The sequence below is a fragment of the Wyeomyia smithii genome, chromosome 2, assembly GCF_029784165.1.
Source record: "Wyeomyia smithii strain HCP4-BCI-WySm-NY-G18 chromosome 2, ASM2978416v1, whole genome shotgun sequence".
Taxonomy (NCBI): Eukaryota; Metazoa; Arthropoda; class Insecta; order Diptera; family Culicidae; genus Wyeomyia; species Wyeomyia smithii.
In genome coordinates, this window is record NC_073695.1 from 257,895,062 (window position 1) to 257,920,997 (window position 25,936).

A 25,936-nucleotide genomic window follows, 5' to 3' on the forward strand; every position below is an offset into this window, starting at 1 on the left:
CTACTGCTGTCAACGTTGTGGACGGTCCATCCAGTTCACCTTCCGACTAATGAATGTAGCTAGTTTTCCCAGAAACACTCTTTTATAGCCGAAGGGTGCTACGTAATAGGCCAGTAATCAGTTCAGTTGTCTAATTCTCTAATATTCTTTAGACGAATTATTCCACAGTTCGCATTCGATATTTGTTTCCAGCGAATAAACACCGATGGTGCTCTCACACACGCAACGATTTTAACCCGTATCTTATTGCGGTTTGTAACATCAAGCGATTTCGTTTGCTCGTTGTTGCGTGTTGCATCATGTTGCAACTTGGCAGCTGGGAAACGACGAAATTCTGTTGATGCTGATTGACTGAATCGACTTCATATTAGCTCTGCATATTCGAATTAACTGCCTTTGTGAATGCGTTCTAACAGGGCAGTTTGTTATTCAAAATCGGTTATGTTGATCGCAGCATTTGTGCTGTCCCAACAGTGGGGGTAATAACCAAATAAACTACAACAGAATTCGATTGCTAGGATCCCGCGAAGAATGTTTGCTTGTGTTGATGCTAGGAAATTTTCACCCTTCAATTACTTGTTTATTTGCCTTGAAAAAAGGCATTTTGCTGTTCAAAATCGGTTGCTGATCGCAACTTTTGTGATGCCCCAACAGTGAGGGAGTTAAGATACACGGACAACATGCACTGTGGAAGCTATTTCACCTTCTGTAAATTACGGCCGCGACAGATGTAGCTGCTAGAATCCGCACAGAATGCTTGCTTACGTTGTCAAAAATTATTAACTTTCAATGACTAGTTTTTTTGCCTTGAAAAAAGGCATTTTGCTGTTCAAAATTGGATTTGGTGATGACGATCTTTATGCTGCCCCAACAGTGGGGGAATGATGGCAGTCTGGCGAGGCACGCTGAGAAGAACCGCGCTGCTACTGAGACATGGTGACCAACCACAGGGCTAGTGCTGCTGCTAAGGAAGGACGACTGCTGTTGACAACTTGTCGCTGTCCAGAACTATTATGAGCGGCTTCGGCTGAAACAGGCTCTTATATAGGCCAAATAGCATGTTTTCAATTGCAAGGTATATGATTCTGTCGACCTTGCTGGGGAAGCAATCATATAACGACCAATCAGAGGACGTAATTTTCGTTTAAACAAGGCTTGACAATTATCAATAGTACAATAGTTTGCATAATCAATCAACAATTTTCTACATTTGGGTGGTTGCGTGTATAATTTTCCAAACAATTACTACAAAAATGAAGGAAATCGGTTGAAAACAAACCGATTTATAAGCATTTAAAAAGGGACATATTTCGTTCCCTTTTTTTTGTTTTTTTTTATTCACGCTTATTTTCCGTCGGTCTAGTTCCGCGGAAGGCGTGATCCCAGAGATTTTTTCGCCTCAGAAAATCTCCCGGTGTCGGCTAGGATTGAATCTAGACCAGTTGGGTTGGTTGTGAGTGGATCACGCCACTTCACAACCATCGACACCTATGTCGGCGGTGGGATTCGAACCCAGGCGTCGAGCGTGGTTGGCGGAGACGTTACCAACCACACTAGGCCCCCGCTCCTCGTCCCCTTTTCGTTAATAGTTTTCCTATTTACATCCCTATGTGGTAGGCTAAAGAAAAACGTAGTTCTACGTCAAAAACGGCCGAATATTACCCAACGCGGGTATTTCCCGAATCGGGATGATGTCCAGAGACACATACACCAATTTGAAATGATGATGCTCAGAAGTCAGAACTCAACTACAGGCACCATTTCGAAATATAAGATGACAACCTCCGGTTTTCGGAAAATAGAACTCAACTCCAGGCGCTATTTCAAAATCCTGCAGTGTACTATAACGAATGATAAAAAATTGAATGATAATAAACCTTTTTTCTCGTGCATTGCTGGGTATTAAAATACCATACTACTTTAGTACAATTATATTGAAAAAAAGAGAACAATTCCAATTTTTTTTTTATTTTTTTTTTTTGAATATTTTCAGAGTCAAAGGTCTTTGAAATTGAAATAAATTCGAAAAATTTCAATTATAAGCGTACAATTGTCAAGAGCTCAATTTTTATTATTATTATTTTTTTTTAACATTCTATAGAACTTTAAATATGACTGAATAACTATGCTATGTCAACTGCTATTTCTGTTCATTTTTTTTTTCAGAGCCGCATTTTGCACCCAGTCAAAAGGTCACCTAGAACAGCAGGAAACATTCCCGCCTGATTTTTGTAAAAATTAAGTCTATTTTTGGACCAGTTTGACACAAAAACGGCCGGTTTCCATTGGTGGCATTTCTAAGCCCGGAGCGAGAAAGCGCAGTCTTCTTCGTTGTCGGTCGGCGAATGTTCTAAATGTCATACGCGCTGCAACAGCATTGAGCTTGAGCTGCAACTGACCTTTCGGGTAGAACCGGTGGGATCTTAAGGGAACATCCATAAATGACGTAGCTTTTTTAAGGGTTTTTTTTTACACCCCCCTCCCCCATCGTAGCATTTCGTCACAAAATCAGGACCCCCCTCTAGATAATTACGTAGCTTTACAATAACCCCCCCCCCCCCACATGATAATTTATTTTTTTTGCAAATTTTATTATCAAAAACATACTTTATGTCATAAATTAACAACAAAAGACCAGGAAGTAATGAAAACAACCCAAAACATACAAAACAGTGATAGAAAAGAACAATTAGAAAAAATCCAAATTTTCATTTATGAATGTTCCCTAAGTGTAAATGTGGTGCGGATTTGTAAATGCAGCAGGGGTTGCATCGTACGGGTTGAAACAGGTTATTGCTTTGCTGACGCAATATCCATGTTGGTGATAAATTTGAGCCCGGATCCGGTTCTCGCCAAAGGTTTCGTTGAATGATTTTTGAGCAATGCCGTCGTTTGATCTTTGTAATTTTTTGAAGGAATCTGAAGATGTCATTTCTATTTCTCCTTTGACGTTCCAGCAGTCAGAATTGTTAAATAAAAACTATAAGTCGAACCAAATGTTGCATGAATAAAGTATCGTGTAACTAAAAAACATGCATAAATAAAAAAATATCACTCAGTTTAAGGTACATTATTATGTTCGAGGAAGATTACGATTGCAAAGAAAAAAGTGTTAGATTGTGTAATTGACAAGTTTTCGAGTTGTTCACCAACTGGATCAACAATTAGAAAGTCGGAGTCAGTTAATACGCACTTTATTGTACGCCAAACATAATGCGTGTATGAAAAACAACCGATATAAACTACCATTTTTATTATCATCCCGTGCCGGGTGTTGCCACTAATGTTATCAACCGAACGATCCGTGCAATAATCGAGATTAGGGCGATTGATTTTCCACACCTATCGACTGCCCCTCCTTTTCCGACTTAAGACCCGAGCATAAGCAACATCATGCGTTGCCGTGTGAACACCTGTCCGCCAATTACCATTTGGAGGCTCTCTAACTTAGGGCCGCGCGTGCTCTTATGTAAGCCAATAAACAACAAGTGAAACCGATACACTCTTTGGAAATCGAATGCAATTATTGCATTTATTTCCCAGAGAGAGAGAAGAAGAAGAAGCATGCAATATCCGTGAAAAGCGTGGCAATTTCTGGCACCTAATTGGATAAAACCGTGCGCACACATAACAGATTTCCAAGCCCAGTAATTGATCGCGATCACCACATCGGATCGCCGAAATGAAATTAGAAGAGCAGATTGAGAAGACAAAAATAAATAAATTATGCGTATGTATTACATTTTTCGCTGTTCTGTACAAAGAACGGATTGTGAGCATGCTCAAATGGTTACCTAAACCAGTTACAATTGTTGAGCTACCCTCGGATCGGGTTTCATCTACCATTGAGATGAGGAGAGAGGTTTCTTCAACATTTTGAAATAAAAATCGCTTCTGCAAATCTCCGAGCTTGACACAAAAGGCCAGGGTCATGGTGAACTTTACAGCGATGACACATCGCTTGGCCAGCGGGTATCCAAAATCTAGTTCAAACGACTGCTTGTTGCTTTAATGATAGAAGATACTCTCAAACAAATTGTGCGATAAGTAATTCACAATGTTAGAAAAAGAACATGGATGCTAATGAACGGGTGGACAAAAAGGAAGTTTATAAAATTGATTAGCATTGTCCAGAATCTGTACAATTGCTGAGACAAATTATATAACAGTTTGTTTTGGGTCTATCCGAAACAGATACGGCAACATGGAGTATCATTGAAAAAGCTGCTGGTACTGGAAAGGCTTCGTTACCAGCATCAGTTGTGCTATCGGTGTTGTTAGGAATAAAAGATTGATGGGAACATGGCAAACGAGATGACCCTTAAGAGACACGCATGATCACAGAAGCATCTAGGCAGAGAGTTTGCATCACACATCGAGCCTCGCTGTTGAGGTGAGACACGGAATGATGGTCTTCTAACAACATTGCCGAGTGGGCGATGTAATAACGAGAAAAAAGGTCACGACTTGACCGACCGTTAACTAGGGGGGCCTCTTGGTCCATTACGTAATTAAAAGTCTCGTTTTTGTGCCTGCGAGACCTGCGATATAAAATTTGCAGTCAACTTTGAAACAGACTGAAGATCTTGTTAAAGCGGCAGCATAACGACTATCGAATAATGATTAAGGTAATAAAATTATATTCACTGATTCCAATGGTGAAAAAATAGCATCGGGTTTATAGTAGAAGAACTTTTATATTTTATTATTGTCGAATTATCAAAATTTGAAATTCAACCATTTTTTAAAACTATTCCTAAGAAGAGTGAGTAAGATTAGTGAACGATACATACACACATACACATTTACCCATGGGCGCAACTAAGGAAAATTTCTAGGGGGGGCTAGTTTTCATGCATGTAATTTTAAACAACAGAAAAAGGAGTTTTAATAAGCTTATTTAATAATGCTTAAAATAGTGTCGTAACAGCAGCAAAAATCACTTCAAGATAGAATCTCCGAAGATGTACTGAATATCTTGAACACAGTGTCAACGCCAACCTCTTTCAGCAACACTGATTTGATATTGAGGAGAGCCAGGTTTGGTAAATGGCTGCGCAGTGCTTCTTAACAGCACACCCGTCCAGTACAGGAATAAAATAGACCCCAGTGTGGTTCAAGGCATAATGCCCTATTCCTACCTCCACGTGTTACCGACTGGGATACGAGCAACCAGGGGAAAACCGGTGAACCGGTGGAAACTTGGTCGTATGCTGACAGGAAAGGGGTAGTTGTTCTCCTTAGAGAGCAGCTTGTCTGAACCCAACAGGCTAGGGAGGCTCAAACAGCGACTGATCCGGACCGAACGGCTGAACTATGAAATGCGGTGTCTCGCCAGCTACACCTATGGCGGCAGCCCCGTCGCGAGACTAAGCATCGCAGCCCTAGTAAGGCAGCATACTAAAATAAACATACTACGAAGAATCAAGAATACAAAACGAACCGGAAACAATAGGCAATGACCCAGCCGACGAAATAAGGACGACGATTAGAAGCTCGGTACATGTAACAGTAGATCGTTCAACGCACCGGGTGTCGACTGGATTCTGCTGGATCAGCTAGAATCCCGCCACTTCGACATTGTTGCGCTCCAGGAGCTTTGCTTGAAAGGAGAGAAGGTATGGTGGATTTGTGACCGCAAGGCACAGTACCACCAAAGCGGTGGCACAACCAATGAGCTTGGTAGCGGTTTTATAGTGCTGGGCAGGATGCAGAGTCGTGTTATGAAGTGGCAGGCAATCAGCGACAGGTTGTGTTTGTTGAAAATAAAAGGCTGGTTCTACAACTACACTATTCGCAATGTGCACTGCCCTCACGAAGGAAGACCTGATGCAGAAAAAGAAACGTTCTACGCACAGCTGGAGAAACTTTACGATAGCTGCTCGCGAAGAGACATCAAGATCGTCATTGGGGACATGAACGGAAGAAAAGACTTATATAAGCCGGTGATCGGCCCGCACAGCCTGCACACCGTGGCGAAAGACAACGGCCAGCTATGCACCAACTTCGCAGCTTCCTGCGGGCTGGCAGTCCAAAGTCCCTTCTTTCCTCGACCAATGTACAGCAAACAATTGACCACGTTCTCATCGACGGCTCGTTCTTCTCAGACATTACATACGTACGCACCAATCACAGTGCTGATCGGACATGACCACTTCGATACAAAAAACTACCAAACCCTGACATAACCGGTAGTCCTCTACGGAAGTCCTCTTGGTGTTTTCGAACGGAAGGTGCTGTGGACTATCTACGGTGGAGTACAAACGGACGACGGATAACGGCGCGACAGCGCATGAACCATTAGCTACAAGCGCTGTTTGGAGAGAACCCCATTACGCACCTGGCGAAAGACAATTGGTTGCGGTGGACCGGTCGAGTCGTAAGGATGCCAGACTTCTCTTCAGCAAACCCTACCGGCACCAGAAAAAAGGGGCGCAGCGTGCATGATGGCTCGACCAGATCGAAAGAGACTTGCAAGCAGTGCTGATAAAAGTCATTTTCCCCAGCAAAATTCTTCGAAAATTACAGCCAATCATTTTCAATTTTCACTTTCAATGATCGCAGCACTCTTTCAGATACACTAGATTTTCGTCCTAGTAACGTGCTGTTATACTCAGATGAAATAGATCGCGTGCATCGTTCACGGTTACGAAATAAAATTTGACGACAAATCCAACCAAATGATTTTCACTTCAAAGCGAAAAAGAAAAACAAACAGTCCACTCAACCAAAATGAACCTCACCGAAACACTTTTTCACTGACACTGACCGATGCCTTGACAATCTTCGTTAACTGATAAACTGATTTTGTTGTCTTGCTTTCATCGCATGAAATATAATGAGGTGTTTTGACAGTTCACTTCCATGCAAAAAGCGGGAAGGGAGAACTCTGAAAGGATTGTAAAAAAATAACGTTTATGGATGCTTTTTTTCACTTTCACTCAAGAGTGTCAACAAATATCAACCCTGCTTGCAAGTGATGAAACGTCTGGGGAACTGGTGAAACACAGCCCAAAACCGAGTAAAATGGCGACAACTTCTTGATACAGCACGAGTTACTACAGCTCTTGTCTGACTGGTAAGATGAGTAAGAGAGCTAGGTTTAAGAATCGATCCTGGGTGCAGAACTAGTTCTTAGCCAATGACTGACGACATCTCAATTTGTGTTGATTTTGATGCTCTGGTAAGTAATATGTAATGTATTTATATTGAATACAATCATTCTCTGGGAAATTCTAGGGGGGGCTTAACACTTTCTAGGGGGGGCTGAAGTCCCCCCTAGCCCCCCCGTAGTTGCGCCCATGCATTTACCCTCTAAAATACCCCCTAACCTCATTTACAATTACGGTTTTCACAGTGATTGCTTTACCTTTCCTGGTAAAAGGCGAAATAAAAACTCTAGCGATGTAAAACATAGTCGCACGAATAAACGACATAAATTCTGTGTGTCTCGTAAACAATTTCTTCGGCGCCTGCACCGCCCGGTGCACTGCCTCCGGTCGGACCAGTTTCGAATAATAATTCAATTGAATTTATACGCCTTTAACAGCGCAAAAAAATGAAACAAAATAAAACCAGGATGAAAAACCCAACCGCCCCAACACAGCGCCGCTAACCATATCAACTACCGGCACTTGACCACCAGAGGCTTCATCGGTGTGTTTGTTTTGATTATTTCGATATGAACCTGCTGGCGCTGCACAGACTTCGGTAGCCATCCCATCAATCACATACGGGTTTCCTATGCAACGAGCCTATCATCGACGCAATGCAAAACAACAAAAAACAAGTGCAGCCAGTTTGCCGCTTGGTGGGAAAGAGAAATACTTTCGCTTTCATTTGGGGCCACTTGATTTTTTTTTCCTCTCTCTCTCTCACGCCACTGGCGCTGTCTGTCTACCACCGACCGCACTACTACACTACTGTTTGTCATGATGCCCCGCATCATGGCGCGGTCGTGGAATTCATAATGTGTCTACGCACCGATGCTTTTATGAAACAGACTAATTTTTCGATGAAAGTGATAGGTCCGCGCCACGCACATGTTCGATAAAAAAAACATGTTGTGATGTTGAAAGGGTTGCGTACGCGGGCGGACTGAGATTAGCCGGGGTAGTGTTGATCAATGATTTTTTTGAGTAACTCGACCCTCCCAGCTGGTCTCGAGGTACGATGTTGGCCTAACAAGCCAGTCGGCGTTGGTTCGAGTCTCGGTCGGCTCGGAACTGAAACTGTTACTATCAGTGGGATCGTAACGCGCCTAGCTCCGCAATTGTCCTTGCACTCAACAATTGATTGCGAAATCTGTGAACAAACAGAAGTTCGAATTCCGAATCGGAATGTAGCACCAAGGCTTTGCTTTGCTTTTCGAGTACCTAACTCTACTCGACTTCAGTCATTTAAAAAAATGCCGCAAGTGACTATGTCATCGAATATCCGCGAAGCGATTGAATTGAATCAAAGCAACAAGTGAATTTCACACTGATAGGGTATTTGAGGAATCCGTTAGGTCGAATATATTTCCAGTCGTGTTTAGCTAACCTAACTAAACTTAGGAACTCCATATGAGTTGCACTGAAGTTCTTTTCTTCATTTATGTTGAATTGCAAAAAACTAATATTATTTATTTTGAATTTTTACAACACGTGATCACGTTATAAATCAAACAAAAAAGTAATCCGATTTCGAGTTTAAACATATTTTGCGGCAGACATGGTCGCACTATTCGCCCAGCGCACTGCCCAAATATTTCGATCCATATTGTTCTCACAGAATAAACATACATGTTTATCAAAATCATGACAATCGTGAACTAAAAAGACTGCATCTTACACACCTACAGAATTGTAAACAGTCAACACTATTATTTGAGTTCGCTTCTTTGGCGTGCGTCACAGTAGGTTTTCACTCGTGAATGTAGAACAACCGTCGCCTCTCACACAGAGAACAGATGGTCAATTAACACTCGCGCATCTAAAAGATGCACACTGTCATTCGTTTGGCGATGTTATTTTGGCCTATTTCTGTGAACTTCGTTTTATCTATGTTGAGAAATATTATTACAAATCCATTATATAGGTAATTCTCCAAATCTCCGCACACAACGAGCGTAATTTTCGTTTTTGACAAAATGTCAAAATATGTTCATGGGAAAACGTTGTAGTGACGACTAGGTACTCATTTGCCATGTTTGTTTAAAAATGTATTAAGACAGCGAGCTTTGCCACCATCAGAGGAAAAAGAAGATGATTATCGCAGTGGAAAGTCGTTCTACCGTGACCGTTTACAAGCCTGGTCAGGATTCCACTAATACGGCTGTGTAATAGAGTACGTTTACTCCCAACGCATATGCAATGCAAAAATGTTGGTATCGTTATATGTTAAGTTATATCCTGTAGAGTAGAGGACAGACAGTGTACCAAAACTCGAGCTATCACCACCAGGCTTCGGAAAAAGACTGTGGTACGACACAGTACTGACGACTGTTCTCTCTTTTTACTCTAACAGCCTCATGAATAAGCTATTCATGAGCGCTCACATACAGTATTTTGATGATGTCCTGTTGGCTAAGCTTGCGCTGTTGACGGCCTGCTGATCGGCTGCGGCTGTCATCGACTCGCACTCCTACGTTTCTCCTCTTTCCTAGGCCGGTGCCATAATGCATATGAAGCAAACCGTTTCATATGTGTTTCCATTGTTGATATGATTCCCCGCCTAAGAAAAAACGTGCTTCGAACCATCTTGCTTTCATCATCAGTATTACTTTCGTGAATCATAATCACTTGACATCCCGCTCGGATTCAAACCGAATAATGTCGGAGCTGTCATTAGCGACAGCTTGGAAGAACCAACAGACATAAGGAGATGAAAAATAACAGCCCGTTTGTCATTGCATGTGTGGTGGCTGTCGGTTTATGAACCGAACGTACGGGGAGCAAGGAGAGCTGTGCAATACCATGAGAGCCGAATTAGTTTAAAATTTGCTGTCACGGATAGACAGTCATTTTCAGAAGCTTTCATCATTATATATTAGAGCACTTTTCGTCAAACTGGTGAGCATTTCTGCAGTTTTGCTACATATAATATAGAAAGGAGAAAATCAACTCTTCAATTTTCAGTCCTATTTGTCCTGTAGAGGACAGTGTAACAGTGCTCAAGCTATTACCAACATAAAAGAAAGACTATTTCTTCAAGCTCGCGTCAATTCGGTCCAATCGTTAAACAAAAACCAATTTTTCTCCTGCTTCCACAGCAGCCACCATCCACTTTGTCTATTCTACAGTCGAAAACCGTCTTCTGCGGCACAAGAATTGAACAAAAAAAATCTGGCATAATCCGATCCGGTTGCCTTTCGCTTCTCCCGCCCGCTGCGCGTGAATTTCTACTCTGGTATCTGAAGCACCAGCAGTACTTAAGGGGTAATATCCACCAAATGCTCAAAAAACAAGGCTTTTTTCATGATTTTTTTCAGAGGACATTTGAGATGTAAGGTATGAGAATAATATATCATTGGATTAAGCAACTCTTGCAGATTAGAAAAAAAATTATTGCTATTTCTGTCACAAAATGGCGGCTGTGCAACGTTTGCCGTGCACCGCTTTTTTAAAGTTGTTCCGCGGCGAGCAGTAGAAGTCGTACCCAACTCCACCTATCACCAAAACAAATTTTTTTTCGTTATCTACATAAGTGTCGCTTGGAAGAAAAAAAAATTTTTTCAACAAAAAAATCGACTTTAAATGTTTATAACTTTTGTGGTTGTAATCAATCGCTAAAATCGTGTGTACTTCACTAGATAATCTAATGAAGAAGTACAGTTAAAATTTCAAGTCGATCGGATGTAAACTTTTGCAGTTCTAATACTCGCTGATTTTGAAAACATGGTTTTGAGAAAACCGCGTTGAAAGTTTAAAAATTCTTTAAATCTTAAGAATCGCAATAATGAAGCCCCTAACAGTGATGAAAATGAAACGAATATGATGCAATCATCATTTAATCTACACATGTACACATCATGAAGTGTACAGACCGCGACCAAACTTGAATCCTCTCAACCTATATTGAAATGATGATATGGTGAATAGGTTTCTGGGATAAAACAAACAAACAAACAGACTAGACTACATCAACTGTCTCTCCATATGCCGGTCGTTAGGGGAACAAATAATAGCAGCAGAAGAATATCATGTTGCCTGAGCAGCAGCAGAGGTGTAGTGCGGTGAGAGGGAAAGTGTGGGGAAAGGGACTACTTCGGCAGCGGTTGACTTGAGTGAGAGTACGAGAGCATACATTGTCATTTTCTTTCTTTTTCTGACAAAAAATCATATTCATGAGTCAAATGAGTAAGAACATAACAAGATCTGATCGCTCGTGTAACAGAGACGAATAACTTCATATACCGAGTTGTGCACATTGAGAACCATATCGTCAGTTGAATTCAATACTGGCACAACTCAAAATTTTGCAGTTTCGAGTTGTTGATGGCAAACGATGCCAAATACTATAAAGTTTCATCTCACAAAGACCCGTTTCAAAATTCACAATATTTTAAGATTAATAAGTAGGTAGATGTGCCTTTATTGCACAAATCTAAAACATCCCTAAAAAGACAGGGAAATGAGGTTGAAATTCTTATAACTTGTTCATAACAGGCACATGATAGACCCAAACAAGTTCAATAAAAATGGGAAGTCTTAAAATTGGAATTTTTCACGAAAATGAAAAAAGAAATTTTTGACGCAAATTTTCAAACGCGTTTTTCTCGAAACTATGAAATTTGAGTTGTGCCAGTACTGAATTCAACTGACGATATGTTGTGTGCACTAACGACAAGCAATATATCGTAAAAAGGAAAGCATAAAGAGTGAACCAACACCGGTACTTTGTTATTCGCATACTGACGACAATGTCAACGCATCTTAGGCTTGCTTTGTATGTATTCAAAATCGCTAGAGGTGATTTTTTCCATCGCTGGCCCCTAATAATTTTTTTACCATCAGTCAGCTATACCTGCACCGTAAATTATCCTTCCTGAGCCTTATTCACTTATTCTTGCTTTTTTTTTCGTCTGATGTAAGGCTGCGCCTAGACTCTTTCGCGATATCGGACATGCGATTTTCAGTGATTTTGACGCGGTTGCACAGTGGGGAATCGCTGGCCATCAGCCAAAAATTTTTTTTCCGTTAGCTGTTTCATAATATTTTTCCTTTATTCAACATTCAAGTGTCTAAATTCAAAATTTGGGTGCAATATCATGAAATCTGAATTTTTTATGACTTTTCAAAGCTTGGCGAACTGACGTTTTTTGTCTGTTTTTTTTTTTGAAAAAAAGTACATTACTTTGAAACGCTCTGTAGCTTCAATGATAGCTTGGATTTTTTTGACGCCAAAGGAAAAGTTGTTGTAAATATTGTGCGAAACAAACCCTTTTCATTAGATATTGTAAAATTTGGTCATAGTGGGCCTGACACTAGAAAAAATTTGAAAAAACGTGATTTTTTGTAGAAAAGTAGCTTAAAAGTTTAGTTGCCGCAGTTTGCCATGGTTGTGACTACATTCAAAATGTAGGTAAAACCGTAAGCTTTCAAATGCATACTGTCCGCTGTAGCGCAAAACTGCGCAAATTATCACTTTAGTGAAGAAAGCGATAGCAGATTTGTTTTAGTTTTTATTTTTGAAGTTGAAATTTCATCCAGGATTAATTTAATTCATAATCATGACACCCCATTAATGAAAATTTTTGATATCGTACCTAATACATAAGGATAAAATATAAATTTGGGCAAAAATCACGAAATTCATCAATGAAAAGTTATACAATAAGTTTTAAGCAAGAAAACAGTAAACAAATCTTTATAAAGTTTTAATTATGTCAAACTTTTTCACTTTTTGCAAATTTAAAACAATATTAAAAACATTCAGCTCTTTTTAATTTATGATCATGAAATTCGCTAAACTGATTGAAGTGTCAAATACTAGCAGCAAAGTCATACCATCAAACTCCGGCTAACAATAGCCCGTTTGAAGATTGCTTTTGCTTGGCACTCGTTTGCACACAAAAGTAAAGCACACATTTTGCTTTATGAGAAAAAAAACAAAGAACAGTCGTCGCCCTCCGCATCTTTTCGTATTCATTAACAACGTTTTGGGATTTCAGTGTCTTGGTTTTCAAATTCATAAATTCGTTGAATTTTATTATGGAGCCTTCAACTTCAGCGGCACCACCTAATTCAATGTCTAATAATTTGTCAACTCATGGTGTTATACATGTATTTAAATGTTCTCTTTCAATCTTAGAAAACGGATTAGGGAGATAACATAAATATGAAACAATGGAACATCGAAAACTACTAGAAGAAATGAAAATTGCAGCGAAAGACATTTTTACTGCTAATAAGTATAATGAACTACAAATTTTCTGGAAACAATTCAACACGAGATTTAAGCGATCACAGCGGAAGATGATGATGCTGATGATGCTGATGATGATTTTTTCAATTTGTAATTAGTTTGTATTACTTATGTTGTTTTAGTTTATAAAAAATATATATATATTTAGGCAAAATTTGTTTAGTTCGAGGAGTCGTTCATAATGACATTTTTTTTTCAATGGGGAGGTAGGACTACTTGTGGTCAAAGATCATATAATTCTTTAAAAAAGGAAAAAAGTGTCAAAAAATAATGAAAATTGGATTTCGTGCTGTATGGACGGCCCCAAACAAAAAATGGATGCCAAATTCGTGTTCAGCGCCTTAAAATTATGTAAATACCAAGTTTTTGTCGCTATTATCGACACTTTGTTTGCTTGACCAGCCTTTGTATGGAGTCGCCCCACCGTGGGTTGGCGTCCGATCCCACGCAAAACTTGTACATGTTCGGTCCAACGGTTAACCCAAGAGCATTATTATGTTTTAGAGGTTAGTTAAAACTATCAGCATCACCACAGTTCGAACAAGACACAAGAATCTTGAAGCCTAGTCCACGCTTGCTCGACTGTGAAAACCGCACATCACTATTACATTTTTTACACACTCCTAATTCAGAAAGAGCAGTAAATACAGCGAAAATATATGAAATAGTAGCTAAAGTCCCTATCAACATCGCGAGCGCGGCTTAAATCAGAAGTTTAAAATTTTTCGCCGAGGTACTAACGTACTCCGAATCGCCTTTGAAAGCATGGCGGTTAGGCAGGTTTCGGTTACTCATTTTACTCCGAGTTATTCTGGTACTTCTTCTTTTACTGCCTTTGTGGTCACTGTACACCTTGTCACTCATATTTAAGTACTTTTGAATATGACTCACAGTGAAAAAGAATAGAAAAACTCAAACAGAGAACGTACAAAACAAGAACGGCTGATCGACTGAACAAAAGAAAAATTGTGACTGAACACGTGCTGTAGAAACGCTGTAACGGTCGAAACTTGATGAAGCGACCTCTATACTTTAAATTTGAAACACGATATCGATCATAGGTAACTTTGTAAGCCGAGCATCGCCAAATTAAACGAAAAATGTGATTTTGGAGCATAACATTTGTTCGGTAAACATTGATTTAAACGAACTTTGAGTTTAGATCTGTACCTGGGCGATGTAGATTTTGATTTTAGGATAGTTTTAGCATGATTTAGGCCAATAAAAAAATATGGCAAAAAAAATTTTTTTTTGGGTGGATATTATAGAGATTAAGCATATGGAGCACATTAAACTATGAAACTTTTTCAAGTTATGGCATTCTGGCTTCTGCGTTTACTACGCCGGTCGTTTTCATTGCATAAGAAAGAAAGCGACCAGCTCAGTAAACGCAGAAACGAGAATGACGGAACTTGAAAAACTTTCATAGTTGTATGTGCTCCATATGCTTAATATCTCGGAATATATTTAAGGGGCAATATCCACCAAAAAAAATTTTTTTGCCATATTTCGAATTAGTTTAGAGATGGACCCATCCCTAAAATAATTCGAAAACTCGATTTCGATTTCCATAGGCATCCTACTGTTTATGCCATGCGATAAACAACAACTCAGATCAAATAAATTTTTTCAGATGTTGTTCTCGAATTCACCATTGTCTCAACTATGCAACAGTTTATTTAAACAGCACGTGCGTTGCACAGTAAGCGGTATCGCTAATGATAGCACGAAAACACTTAAACTTTTACGTTGTTCCCTCCTATATATCCTATATGTCCACTTATGTCCCTACTAGAACGCAACCCGTATTAAGAGTGAGTAACGTGAGCGATGCAATACTTCACCTTCTTCCACTTCATCAGGTGGTTCAATTAGAAGCGGAAAAAAGTGCTCTAAGGCTAAATCGACAGTGCAACCTAAAAGAAGGAGATCTAACAGGACACCTGAGAATACTGGAAGATTTCCAAATAAATAATCTAATGAAAAGTAAGGAGGATTGGCTGGAGAGGAAACCAAATTTCGGAATTCCTTACAGAACAGTAGAGATAGAACGAGAAAGTTGGCAACAAGGTGGACTTACAATTCGGGATCGTTCCCTTTGCTTCTACACAGACGGTTCTAAAATGAATGGTTCTGCCGGTGCGGGATTTACAGGGCCAGGAATTAATAAATTTTTTCCCATGGGACACTGGCCAACAGTATTCCAGGTGGAAATATACGCGATAATAGAATGCACGAATACGTGTCTGGAAAGAAATTATCGACACGCAAATATATGCATTTTCTGTGATAGTCGGGCAGCACTTAAAGCCCTGAATTCTCCTTTCTGCCACTCTAAACTAATGTGGGAATGCAAATCGCGAGAAGAGCCTCGTGCTGCTCAGATTAAATAAGAAAGACTTGAGGATATTCACAGGTCTTATTACAGGGCACTGTCCGAGTAAGTATCATCTCAAGAAGATAGGCAAAGTTGATGATGATAAATGTCACCTGTGTGGCATCGAAAACGAAACTTCAGAACATCTACTCTGCGAATGCCGAGTATTAATACGACGCAGATTGCGTATCTTCGGTAAGGGACACATAGAACCTACCGAAATTTGGAGGGAAAGTCCTGGTGAGGTAATAAACTTCATACGAAGTGCGTTGCCCAACTGGGATAAATGTGCAATGTAGCAAGGACATCAACTCGCCAAATAGTGATGTACCTGCTCGTACGCACTTAGAGTAAGGTGAAGCATACCACAATAGATCAAGCAATGGTCGCAGTGGTTCAGTCTTCTACAAGGGAAAAAAAACGTGAGCGCACTAAACCACTGTTTAATCTTACTTTGCTACATGATAGTCATTGATTTAGGTTACTTTCTCTTAACCTGCAATTCTCTTCAATATTCTCAAAACTCATATATTTTTGTAGTTACCCAGAGCCGGATTTACGATTGTGGGGGCCCAGGGCCCAATTTTAAATGGGGGCCCCAAAACAAAATTAAACCGTTTTTTATCGTTTGAGGTAAGAACATTTATTTGTTATTGAAAAGTTACCAAATATTTGTTAGAAATTTTTATTACGAGTTTTTTTTGCAGAGAACTTAATAATTAAATAATCAACATTCAACCCCTTCAGTATATCGTACTTGCAACTTAACAATGCTAAGTTTGACAGCCTTTCATTCTTCATAGTCGTACGCAACCTATTTTTAATAAGTTTTATCTTCGAAAAAGACCTTTCCTCAGTTGCGTTCGAGATCATTAGACTCAAATAAATCCACAACGCAATTTTAGCGTTTACAAATACATTTTGCATATTTTGTTCACAATCACAATGTAATTCAAATTCAATGTAATTCAAATGACTATTCTCTGAACTCTGGAATTGCTCAGCAAACGGAAAGCTGAACTAAGTCGTTTCCCAATCCATTTTCCAGATCATCCAGATAGGCAGCCACAAGTTTTTCAGCAGCAAGATCCAGTTCAGAAAGTTTTGTGTTGATGTCGGACAAAAAACCAAATCGGTTGGCCGCTTTTCGTTCATCGAGAATATCGACCAGTTTATCAATCACTGGTAGAATGCCTCAATTCTTAAATTTCTCCTCTGCAGAAATCTGTGTCGATGCGGTTATTTTCTTTACACCAACGGGGTTGTGCCGAACGTTTGGTACTCGTACACAAACCACTTCGTATTTCTCATTCCTCGTCAATTCAATGCCAGCTGACTTATAGGTGAACTCTTATGAAAGTAATTGTGATATTGGCGCTCGCGAAAAAATAACACTGTAGGAAAGGTTCAAATCGAAATGGTCTGTTCAAATTTTCTTACTGCAAATCGAACTTTTGGTTTAATCTCATTTTTGATAGAGAAAAAATTTTTTTCTCGATTTGTGGGGGCCCAAAAAATTTCAATTTCATTCCGATTTATCTCATAGGACTTTAGAGAATTGTCAGATTTATTGCGAAAACCAAACTACAGAAATTTCGATCATAGCCATGGAGATGTTTTGAGCTCATACCAGTACTCATTTCAAATAAATATTGTTTCGGCAAAATCAATATGAACCGAGTTATTTGAAAAGTACAGTCATGCCTCGATATAAGGCAACTTATTTTTCGTTACGTTATATCGAGTTACTTTATATCGAAGCACGAAAAAAAAATTTTTCCATTGATGCAACATTCTTAATGATTCCTCAAAGGTGCGTAAAAACTTATTTCCTTTCACCTAGTAGTAAATATAAACCTGTCTAACGCCCTTTTAAGACAATTTTCGTAGACAAACATAATCAGTAGAGTGCCAATGAGAATTGACCTTCGAATATCGTTCAGCGGTAGGGCTCAATAGTTTCGTCTCATCAAAAAAAGTCCCCATGCCAAATTTCAGCTCGATCGAAATTCAATAGTTTTTTATATATATGCCATTGATCCCAAGCTCGAATATTTTCTAAAGACCCAGAAAGCTGGTTTTTTAGACAAAAATATTCTTCGAGTCAACACCAATAAAATCAATGAAAAAAAATTTCGATATCGACAATTTCATGCAATACTACCTGTGCTTTTTTTTCATCGATATTTTTCGTGAAACTTTGACCGCTCTGAGGCACGTGTTCTCGATGTCCGATAGAGCTTAAATTTTGATGGGTGTATAAAAACGTACATGCGTATGTACGTACACCCTTTTATGATGGGTTATTTTCCACTGCGTGCGAATTATGAAACCATTGAATACCTTGAAAAATTGATGCTGCTCGTACAGTTCGTTAACAGAGAGATTCCTCTTTATAAACTATCATATTAGTTTGTACTAACGGTAACAACCAGCCAAAAAAACTATTACAAACACTAAACGGAAATTACGAAATCGTAAACCTAACCGCAAAAAGCCCAAATTTACAGTTAGAGACCAAAGCTTGCTAATCAAGTGGACAGCATTCATTGCAAAAAAGCGTGTGAATCGCTATCTTTTTACAACGAAATTGGGGTAATTTATTGCTCTACCAAATACTATAATTATTGTAAAATTGATCGACAATGGTATAATGGCTATTGGAGAACACTATTTGTTAACTGTTATGGCCAATTGTTTTCGCATGCTTCCAACTTACCTTTTTACTTCCGCTGGCCATAGAAAGGCAGCTCCGCAAGATGTTAGGAGCACTCCTTCTGCTGCTGCTACTGCTACTGCTGCCGCCAACTGGAGACCTCCTGGCTGTGTGGAACTCTACCCAACTGGGGCTACTCGCGTGGGTCTGCCCCAAACTAAAACACCGATTTGTCTCTATCCAGAACACGACCGTTTCCAAATTTCATGTTTCACCAGTTTCCTTCCGGCGTCCGCGGACCGGATCAACGGTTGTACCGAAATTAGGTCAAATTTGTTGCCTTGAATCAATCCCTAATTCGGTGCTCAATGCAAACAAAAAAACTGGGGGCTGTAGATAGGCCAATCAAATGAGTTAGTCAAACAAACACTGATCGTTCGCAACGCGAAATACACTCCTTCTTTCCGGCTGATTATGTACACCTTGCAATCGATTATACAATTTTGCGATTCACAGACAAGAAACAAAAAACCTAAGAAAATGGAACTAAAACCAGAAGAAACGCAGAAAGAAAGAGAAGACATGCGGTAATTCGATTGTGTCACATTTTCCGGCAGTCGGCTACTGGCACTCGGTTTCCACTCATGTTACTTTTCCACTCGCGTGCTCTAACCTACTGGATCCCACTCTGCTTCCAATTTTAAATCAATGCCGTCACAGTGAGCCAAAACTCGAGACAGAAAGGAGAGAGAAAACAACAAGGTAAAAATAAAAACTATCACCTTCATCTTATTTTTCAGCAATCACCGCCCGAGTGGGTAACAACAACGGTTACTGGTTCACTGTTTTCTTGAGCTTTGTTTTTGTTTCGCTTCGATTCGCCAAAGCTGCATGAAAACTATGCTACATTTAAACCACGCGCGAAAAAAAAAAACCTTTTTTGTACCGTCGCCCTCCTCCCGCGTCCTACACTGCACCGGTACAGAGTTTGCTTACGATGTTGACAATTTTTCGGTCACTAGGGCAGTGTGTGACACTTGATTTGGTCGTTGTCGACTGTCTGGCAACTGGCTGGTGGCTGGCTGGCAGCTTGGTGGGTTGACCGGGGAGAGCCGATCTGACACTTTTTTTTCGTCGCAGCGATCGATTTTTTTTTCTAGTTTGTAGAGTTCCACGATATGACCATTTACCCTCCGGCAGCAGCTGCCGTTGTTGTAATCGTGATCAACAGTGAGTTGATAGTTTAGCGTACCTGGACTGGACAGCTCTTGCGGTCAATTGAAATAGTCAATAGTCAATCGATATACGTGAAATGAACTGTAGTTTTTTTGTGTGGATTGAAGTTGAAAATCGATTGACACTGATTCGGATCAGTAGATAATTGTCTAGAAAATTTTTTTGGCAGTGAAAATAAACAGGGAATCGTAATACAACCTCCGGTCATGAATCAACCTCGTTCGAATTGGCAAGACAGTGAGTAGTTTATTTTCCCGCAGCTGACAGAATATTTTGAAAAGCATCTTAGCACATTGAAATAAAATCGAGTATGTACTGCCCCGGTCGGAACGCCGGCTGTCGGCAAGCTGGCGTGGCAGCTATAAACGACCTTAATTGAGTGTAATGTCGTTGGTTTATTATTGTTCAACATTCACGACTCACGTTTTGGCGGACTCGCAACGCGGTAGAAACACCCGCGACAAAAGAAAAAATTGTCTCGAGGACACCACATATCTTTGCACCGCTAGTGGGTCTAGGACATTCTCTGGCATGGATCGAAAGTTTTTTTTTTTTTTTTTTGTTAACTTCCCAGGATCAGGACGGCTGACAGAACAATAATTGCGCGAGTAGTCCACTAGTGTGTTACCGATTGGACGGTTGGCTTGGGTCCGGAAAGCTCTCAATGGCTTTGCATTCCGCCACGGATTAACAGGCGAACAAGTGAGTCATTACGGACTTATATGTTGCACAGCGGGGGATCAAACTAGTTCAAGCAAAGGGCCGCAAAGCTGGCGCCGATGTGAGCTTTATAATGCAATCAACCTTTTTAAATTGTTGATCTGTTATGAAATGATATATTCCGAGTTGAAAATCGGTCTTTCTAACAAATTATCGGATTCGTTGAGCGCTTGTTTCCTTGAATGCTGTCCTTGAGTCGAGTTAAGTAGAAAAAATATTGAGAAATTTTACGCAAACTCGGCAATGGTGTTGGCAACATCATTTCAGTTTTCAATAAAACTTTGTCGATTTGGTTATACTTTCAACTTGAATTTGACAGGAATTAGAGCAAAATCTCTTTATTGAAACAATGAACTCGATGACATTGTCCGCTAGGTCTTAGTGTTTTTTGCTATCTTGATTGGATACATTAATCAGTAATACATTATGTGTTACCAATAACTTACCTAATTGGATGAATGTATATTTCACAATATTCAAGTACAAAAGAATCGCTATGGTCGACCTTAAGTTTCCTGGCGGATCTGTGTGTGCGCAACAAAAATTGCGACCCTCATTTCAGCACAGTAATAGACGGTAACAGCACGGCGGGCCGATAATTGCGGGTGATGTAATCACACACCCTCACGTGCCCAGTCTTATTCTAGGTCCCAGCAGGCAGCATTGGTGCCCCATCGCGAAAATATCATGCATCTATTAGCTATATAGAACGGGGTATTTGTTTTCAAGAATGTGCACGAGAGAGAGAGACCCCGTGCGCGCTCTTGCGTCGGTGTACAATTACCTACTGCCGTCGATGCCTGCGCCGATAATTAGGAGCAAGAAGCCTTGACAGTCACTTTGAATTCCGGTTTGTGACATTTGACTGGACGACCGATCCGGCTTTTGCGCATAAGCGCAGTGCTAGCTAATCACCGAAGCGCGACCACTGTCAACCGGATCGCCCACTCGAATTGATAGGCAATCGGTATGAACTAATTGCAAAAGACGGTGCTACAATGTTAATGGGAAGGTTTCAACGATTCAAACGTTCCAGCTGAAAGAGGACCACCACTAACGCTAACGCTCAAGATGCAGTAATTAAAGATAAGGTTAAGTACACCGATCGTGCATACTACTGCGTCCTCATCACCGACTTCATCGGTTTCGATATTACTGCTATTGATGCTGTAAATTCCATCAACAGCAGCCTCCGGTACAGTAAGTGGACAAACAACCTTCGATCAAGGGTTTGGTAATGATTGCAAAGCACTTGTCGCGTTTTGGTAGCACCTCATCGCCTTGGGTGGCCGAATCTGAAAAACGAATAGAAAATGTGCGAATTAGTTTTCAGTAAGATGCGAGGAAATTTTCATAACCGATCGTGAATGATTGATGTAAATTGCATTATAATAATACCAAACAAACAAACAAATAAACAAGCACGCTAGGTAAATGACCAACTCTCAGCAGCTGCTGGCTGTGTTCCCGAACTTTATAGCGTTTAAATTACACAGAAAACAATACGATTAACGATGCAATTAGTTTTTTACTGACATTATTTCTCCCAGTATCCGCTTCCGAAGATAATAAAGCGTGATTGAACTTTCACTTTTTTCTTCTATTGGAAATTAATTTCAAGTAAATTAGATTTTTGAACACAACCCACTACTGATTTTTTAGGCAAATCTTCTACTAGTAATTACCTAACTAAGCCTAGTCCCGAATATGATACTTTCTAATTGCAACTGATAGTTTGGTAAAATTATTCACTTTTTGTCCTTCTTAACAACAGTTGAGAGGCCGACAAATGTCAACTTAAATGTACGATTTTTTTTTTTTTTGAAAAATGTGCTCGTATATTTTTGAGTTATTATCTAAAAAAATTGATGGAGATCGTTTGTTAATCCCATCAGAAGTGTGACAAATTCGAAAAACTCCTTCTCGACGACAGCCGATAATGGCCTCGTAGCTTCCGCATCCACGCACTCGAGACACATGGGGGACCCCGCATGTCCGAATCTGTGTGGATACTGCCTGAAGCAACCATGACCTGACAGAATCTATGTCAAGTGGAAGTTAACTTCTCCATGGCGCCTCCCGAACCATCCGGGTACGTCCGCAATAAGTCGGTGCGTCCATCTACTTTTCACGGAATTGGACCATTCCTGCTGCCATCTGATCATCGAGAATGACCTTCTGGTGCCTCGTATGCCCCTTGTGTCACGTTGATCGAAGCATTCTACGTCCTCCTTAATGGCTATGCTAATAGGCATCATGCCGGACAGGACGCAGATTGCGTCGTATAACACTGTACGGTACGCGCTCACAACTCTCAGGCACATGAGCCTGTAGGTACTTTCCAGTTTACGACGATGACTGTTGGTACCTAACGCTTTGGACCACACTGGCCCACCATACCTAAGTATGAACGAAACCACGCTAGCAAGTAGTTTACGCTTGCTGCCATATACCGCTGAGCAATTCGACATCATTCGAAATAGTCCTGCAGCGGCCGTTGAAGCCCTCTTACAGGCATAGTCGACGTGACTCTTAAATGTGAGCTTATCGTCAACCATAACCCCTAAGAGCTACAAGGATCGCCTTGAGGTAATGGTGCAGTCACCGACTCTGACCACCGCCTGTTGCTCTAGTTTACGGTTGTTCACAACCTTAACCTTCGTTTTATGGTGCGCCAACTCCAGTTTCCTAGAGTTCATCATGTCTTCGACCTTGCGTATGCAGTGCGCGGCCGTCAACTCGACCTCTTCGATCGACTCGCCGTAGACCTCTAGCGTGATGTTGTCTGCGAAACCGACGATCACAACCCCTACAGGGAACTTTAGTTTCAACACCCCGTCATACATGACATTCCACAACACGGGGCCCAGGATGGAAACTTACGGTACCCCTGCGGTGATTGGGACGCACTTCTGACTCTCCTCCGTGTTGTAAACTAGTACTCGATTCTGGAAATAATTTTCCAAAATCTTTTACAACGACACCGGTACGTGGATGCTCCTAAGCGCGAGCGCTATGGAGTCCCAACTGGCGCTATTGAATGCATTCTTAACGTCAAGCGTGACGATTGCGCAATAGCGAATGTCCCAACTCTTAGCTGAAGTGCTACCTCTACCGTCTTGGTGACAGAGAGAATAGAATCCTGCGTGCACCTACCTTTTCCGGAAGCAGAACTGGTTTCTTGCCAGACCGTTTACACCCTCTGTGTACTTCACTCTCAAGCACCTTGCCCGCAGTGTTCAACAGACAGATAGGTCTGTAAGCCGATGGGTCCCCTGGCGGTTTCTCAGCCTCCCGAACTTGGCCTTCGTCAACAGCACCAACCTCTGTCGCTTCCACCTGTCCGGAAATAGGCAGTCATCCAGACACTTCTGTATGACTGCTCGAAATAGATCGGGGGGCACTTTCATGGCCGTCCTGATGGCCAAGTTCGGGATTCCATCCGGTCCCGGTGCCTTGCTCAGCTTTAGGGAGTAAAATTGGGTACTTGGAACATCCGATCTCTCAATGAACCGGCGCAAGCTGGCTTGCTTGCTCGAGAACTACAGCGGCAGGGAGTTGAAATCGCAATTCCGTGCAGTAGACCTTATTGCACGCACTTCCTTCTAGTACCACATCTACTACAGTGGCGGCCAAATAGCAAAACGGGGCGTCGGTTTTGTAGTGCTGGGAAATCAGAAAACAAGAGTCATCCGGTGAAGACCCGTAGTTGACCGTATATGTGTGTTGAAGATAAAGGGCAAATTCTTCAACTACAGTTAAATCAACACCTACGCACCGACAAACGACAAATCCGATGAAGTCAAAGATGAGTTCTATAAAAAGCTAGAACGAACCTATGACGAGTGCCAAAAACACGCCGTAAAAGTCGTCATCGGAGAAGCAAACGCACAGCTTGGGAGGGAGTACTTCTTCCGTCCGGTCATTGGAAAGCATAGCCTCCACTCATCAACCAATGGAAACGGCCTGAGGTTGATAAACTTTGCCACGGCCAGAGCAATGGCCATATGTAGCTTCTATTTTCAACGTTTAAATAGTCGGAAACACACCTGGAGACATAAAAATGGAGAATCCAGCTCCCAGATCGATCACGTACTGATTGACGGTCGGCACTTTTCGGATGTTACTAATGTTAGGTCTTTTCAAAGACCAAACATTGACTCTGACCATTATCTTCTCGTTTGTAAGATTCACGCACGGTTGTCGAACGTGCTGAAATCTCACACAGAGAGGACGACGCGTTTCAACATTCAGTGATTGAAAGCTGATGGCGTGGCTGCAGAATGCGTCAGAGAACTGGATCAACGGATCGCAGAACAGCAGGAGGAACGAGTGGAAGACATAAATGGGATGTGGAACAGTATCCACGGTGCCATCGTAACGACTGCAAGCGAGGTGGTAGGTACGACGCGTGGAAGACAGCGTAATGGCTGGTTTAATGCCGAGTGCCAGAGAGCGACAGATGAGAAGAACCGTGCCAGGAGCCACATGCTCACTGAGGCTACGCGTCAGAGCAGAGAGCGATACAAGGAGCGAGAGCTGCCGGCAATAGAGTCCACCGTCGGCCCGGGCCCCCACAAACATGCTTGTCTTTTCTTCTCAGAAAACCTCTAGAGTGCAGGAGAACATCTTGCACTGCGAAAACAACTGCTCTCACACTAAAGAGCAAATCAACGCCCATGCTAGAAGAAAGCGACAGACGATTTTTATCTGCTGAGCCTCCTGAAAGCACCGCGGTGAAATCTGGAATCTCTCTCTTGCGAGACAATGAACTATGGTGTACTTTCTCACACTTATGGACATCACGCACAATAATTAGCAGAGCTATCTGCGGTGCGTTTTACAGTTTGTTTCTTGAGCATAGCAGAAGAGGAAAAGAGATTGGAGAAAAAAATAGAGTGCGTTGCTCGTGCCGGTCGAGTTTACCCTGGTTGAATTCGTCTTCGTGGTGTAGCAACACGAGGACTACACTTTTGCCCGGTAGGTTCTTTCTCACTTTCCGAACTACTCGTAGGTGGACACTGTGGTGTACTTCTGCGTTTTCTCTGTAGAGTGATTCACCCCTCTCGTTTCTATCAGATGTGGGGTGAGCTGGAAGTGTGTTTGTCTCTCTGTAAGTTGGTTGAGACACTTTGGAGTGGAGAAAGAAGCAGTGTGGTGAAAGCATTTGCTACACGCAGGGAAGAGCACGGTGAATTTTTTCTCCGCTCTTTCCACATACTGAGGAGAATGACACGCATGCCCACAAAGCGAGAAAAAGTTTTTTTCTCTATCAAAAATAAGATTCAATCAAAAGTTCGATTTACAGTAAGAAAATTTGAACAGACCATTTCTATATGAAACTTTCCTTCAGTGTTATTTTTTCGCGAGCGCCAATATCACAATTACATTCATAAGAGTTCACCTTGGATTCTCTTGTAAATATGATACCTACAAATAAATATGATACCAAGAAGTCAGCTGGCATTGAAATGTCGAAGAATGAGAAATACGAAGTGGTTTGTGTACCAAACGTTTGGCTCAACCCCGTGCGTTGGTGT

General features: G+C 41.1%; 1 protein-coding gene and 1 long non-coding RNA gene across 2 annotated transcripts in view; both read right to left on the reverse strand.

Moving 5' to 3' along the window:
• Nucleotides 1-18,986, reverse strand: part of LOC129725581 (mucin-2-like) — a 151,265-nt gene extending 132,279 nt beyond the window's left edge. Inside the window, exon 1 of the mRNA XM_055681582.1 lies at nucleotides 18,504-18,986. Within this exon, the coding sequence (XP_055537557.1) occupies nucleotides 18,504-18,524 (21 nt within the window). The 5' untranslated portion in view covers nucleotides 18,525-18,986. The remainder of the gene's footprint in view (nucleotides 1-18,503) is intronic.
• A 128-nt stretch (nucleotides 18,987-19,114) lies between these two features.
• Nucleotides 19,115-25,936, reverse strand: part of LOC129725585 (uncharacterized) — an 88,501-nt gene continuing 81,679 nt past the window's right edge. The window contains exon 3 of the long non-coding RNA XR_008728116.1: nucleotides 19,115-21,691. This is a non-coding gene — a long non-coding RNA (uncharacterized LOC129725585). The remainder of the gene's footprint in view (nucleotides 21,692-25,936) is intronic.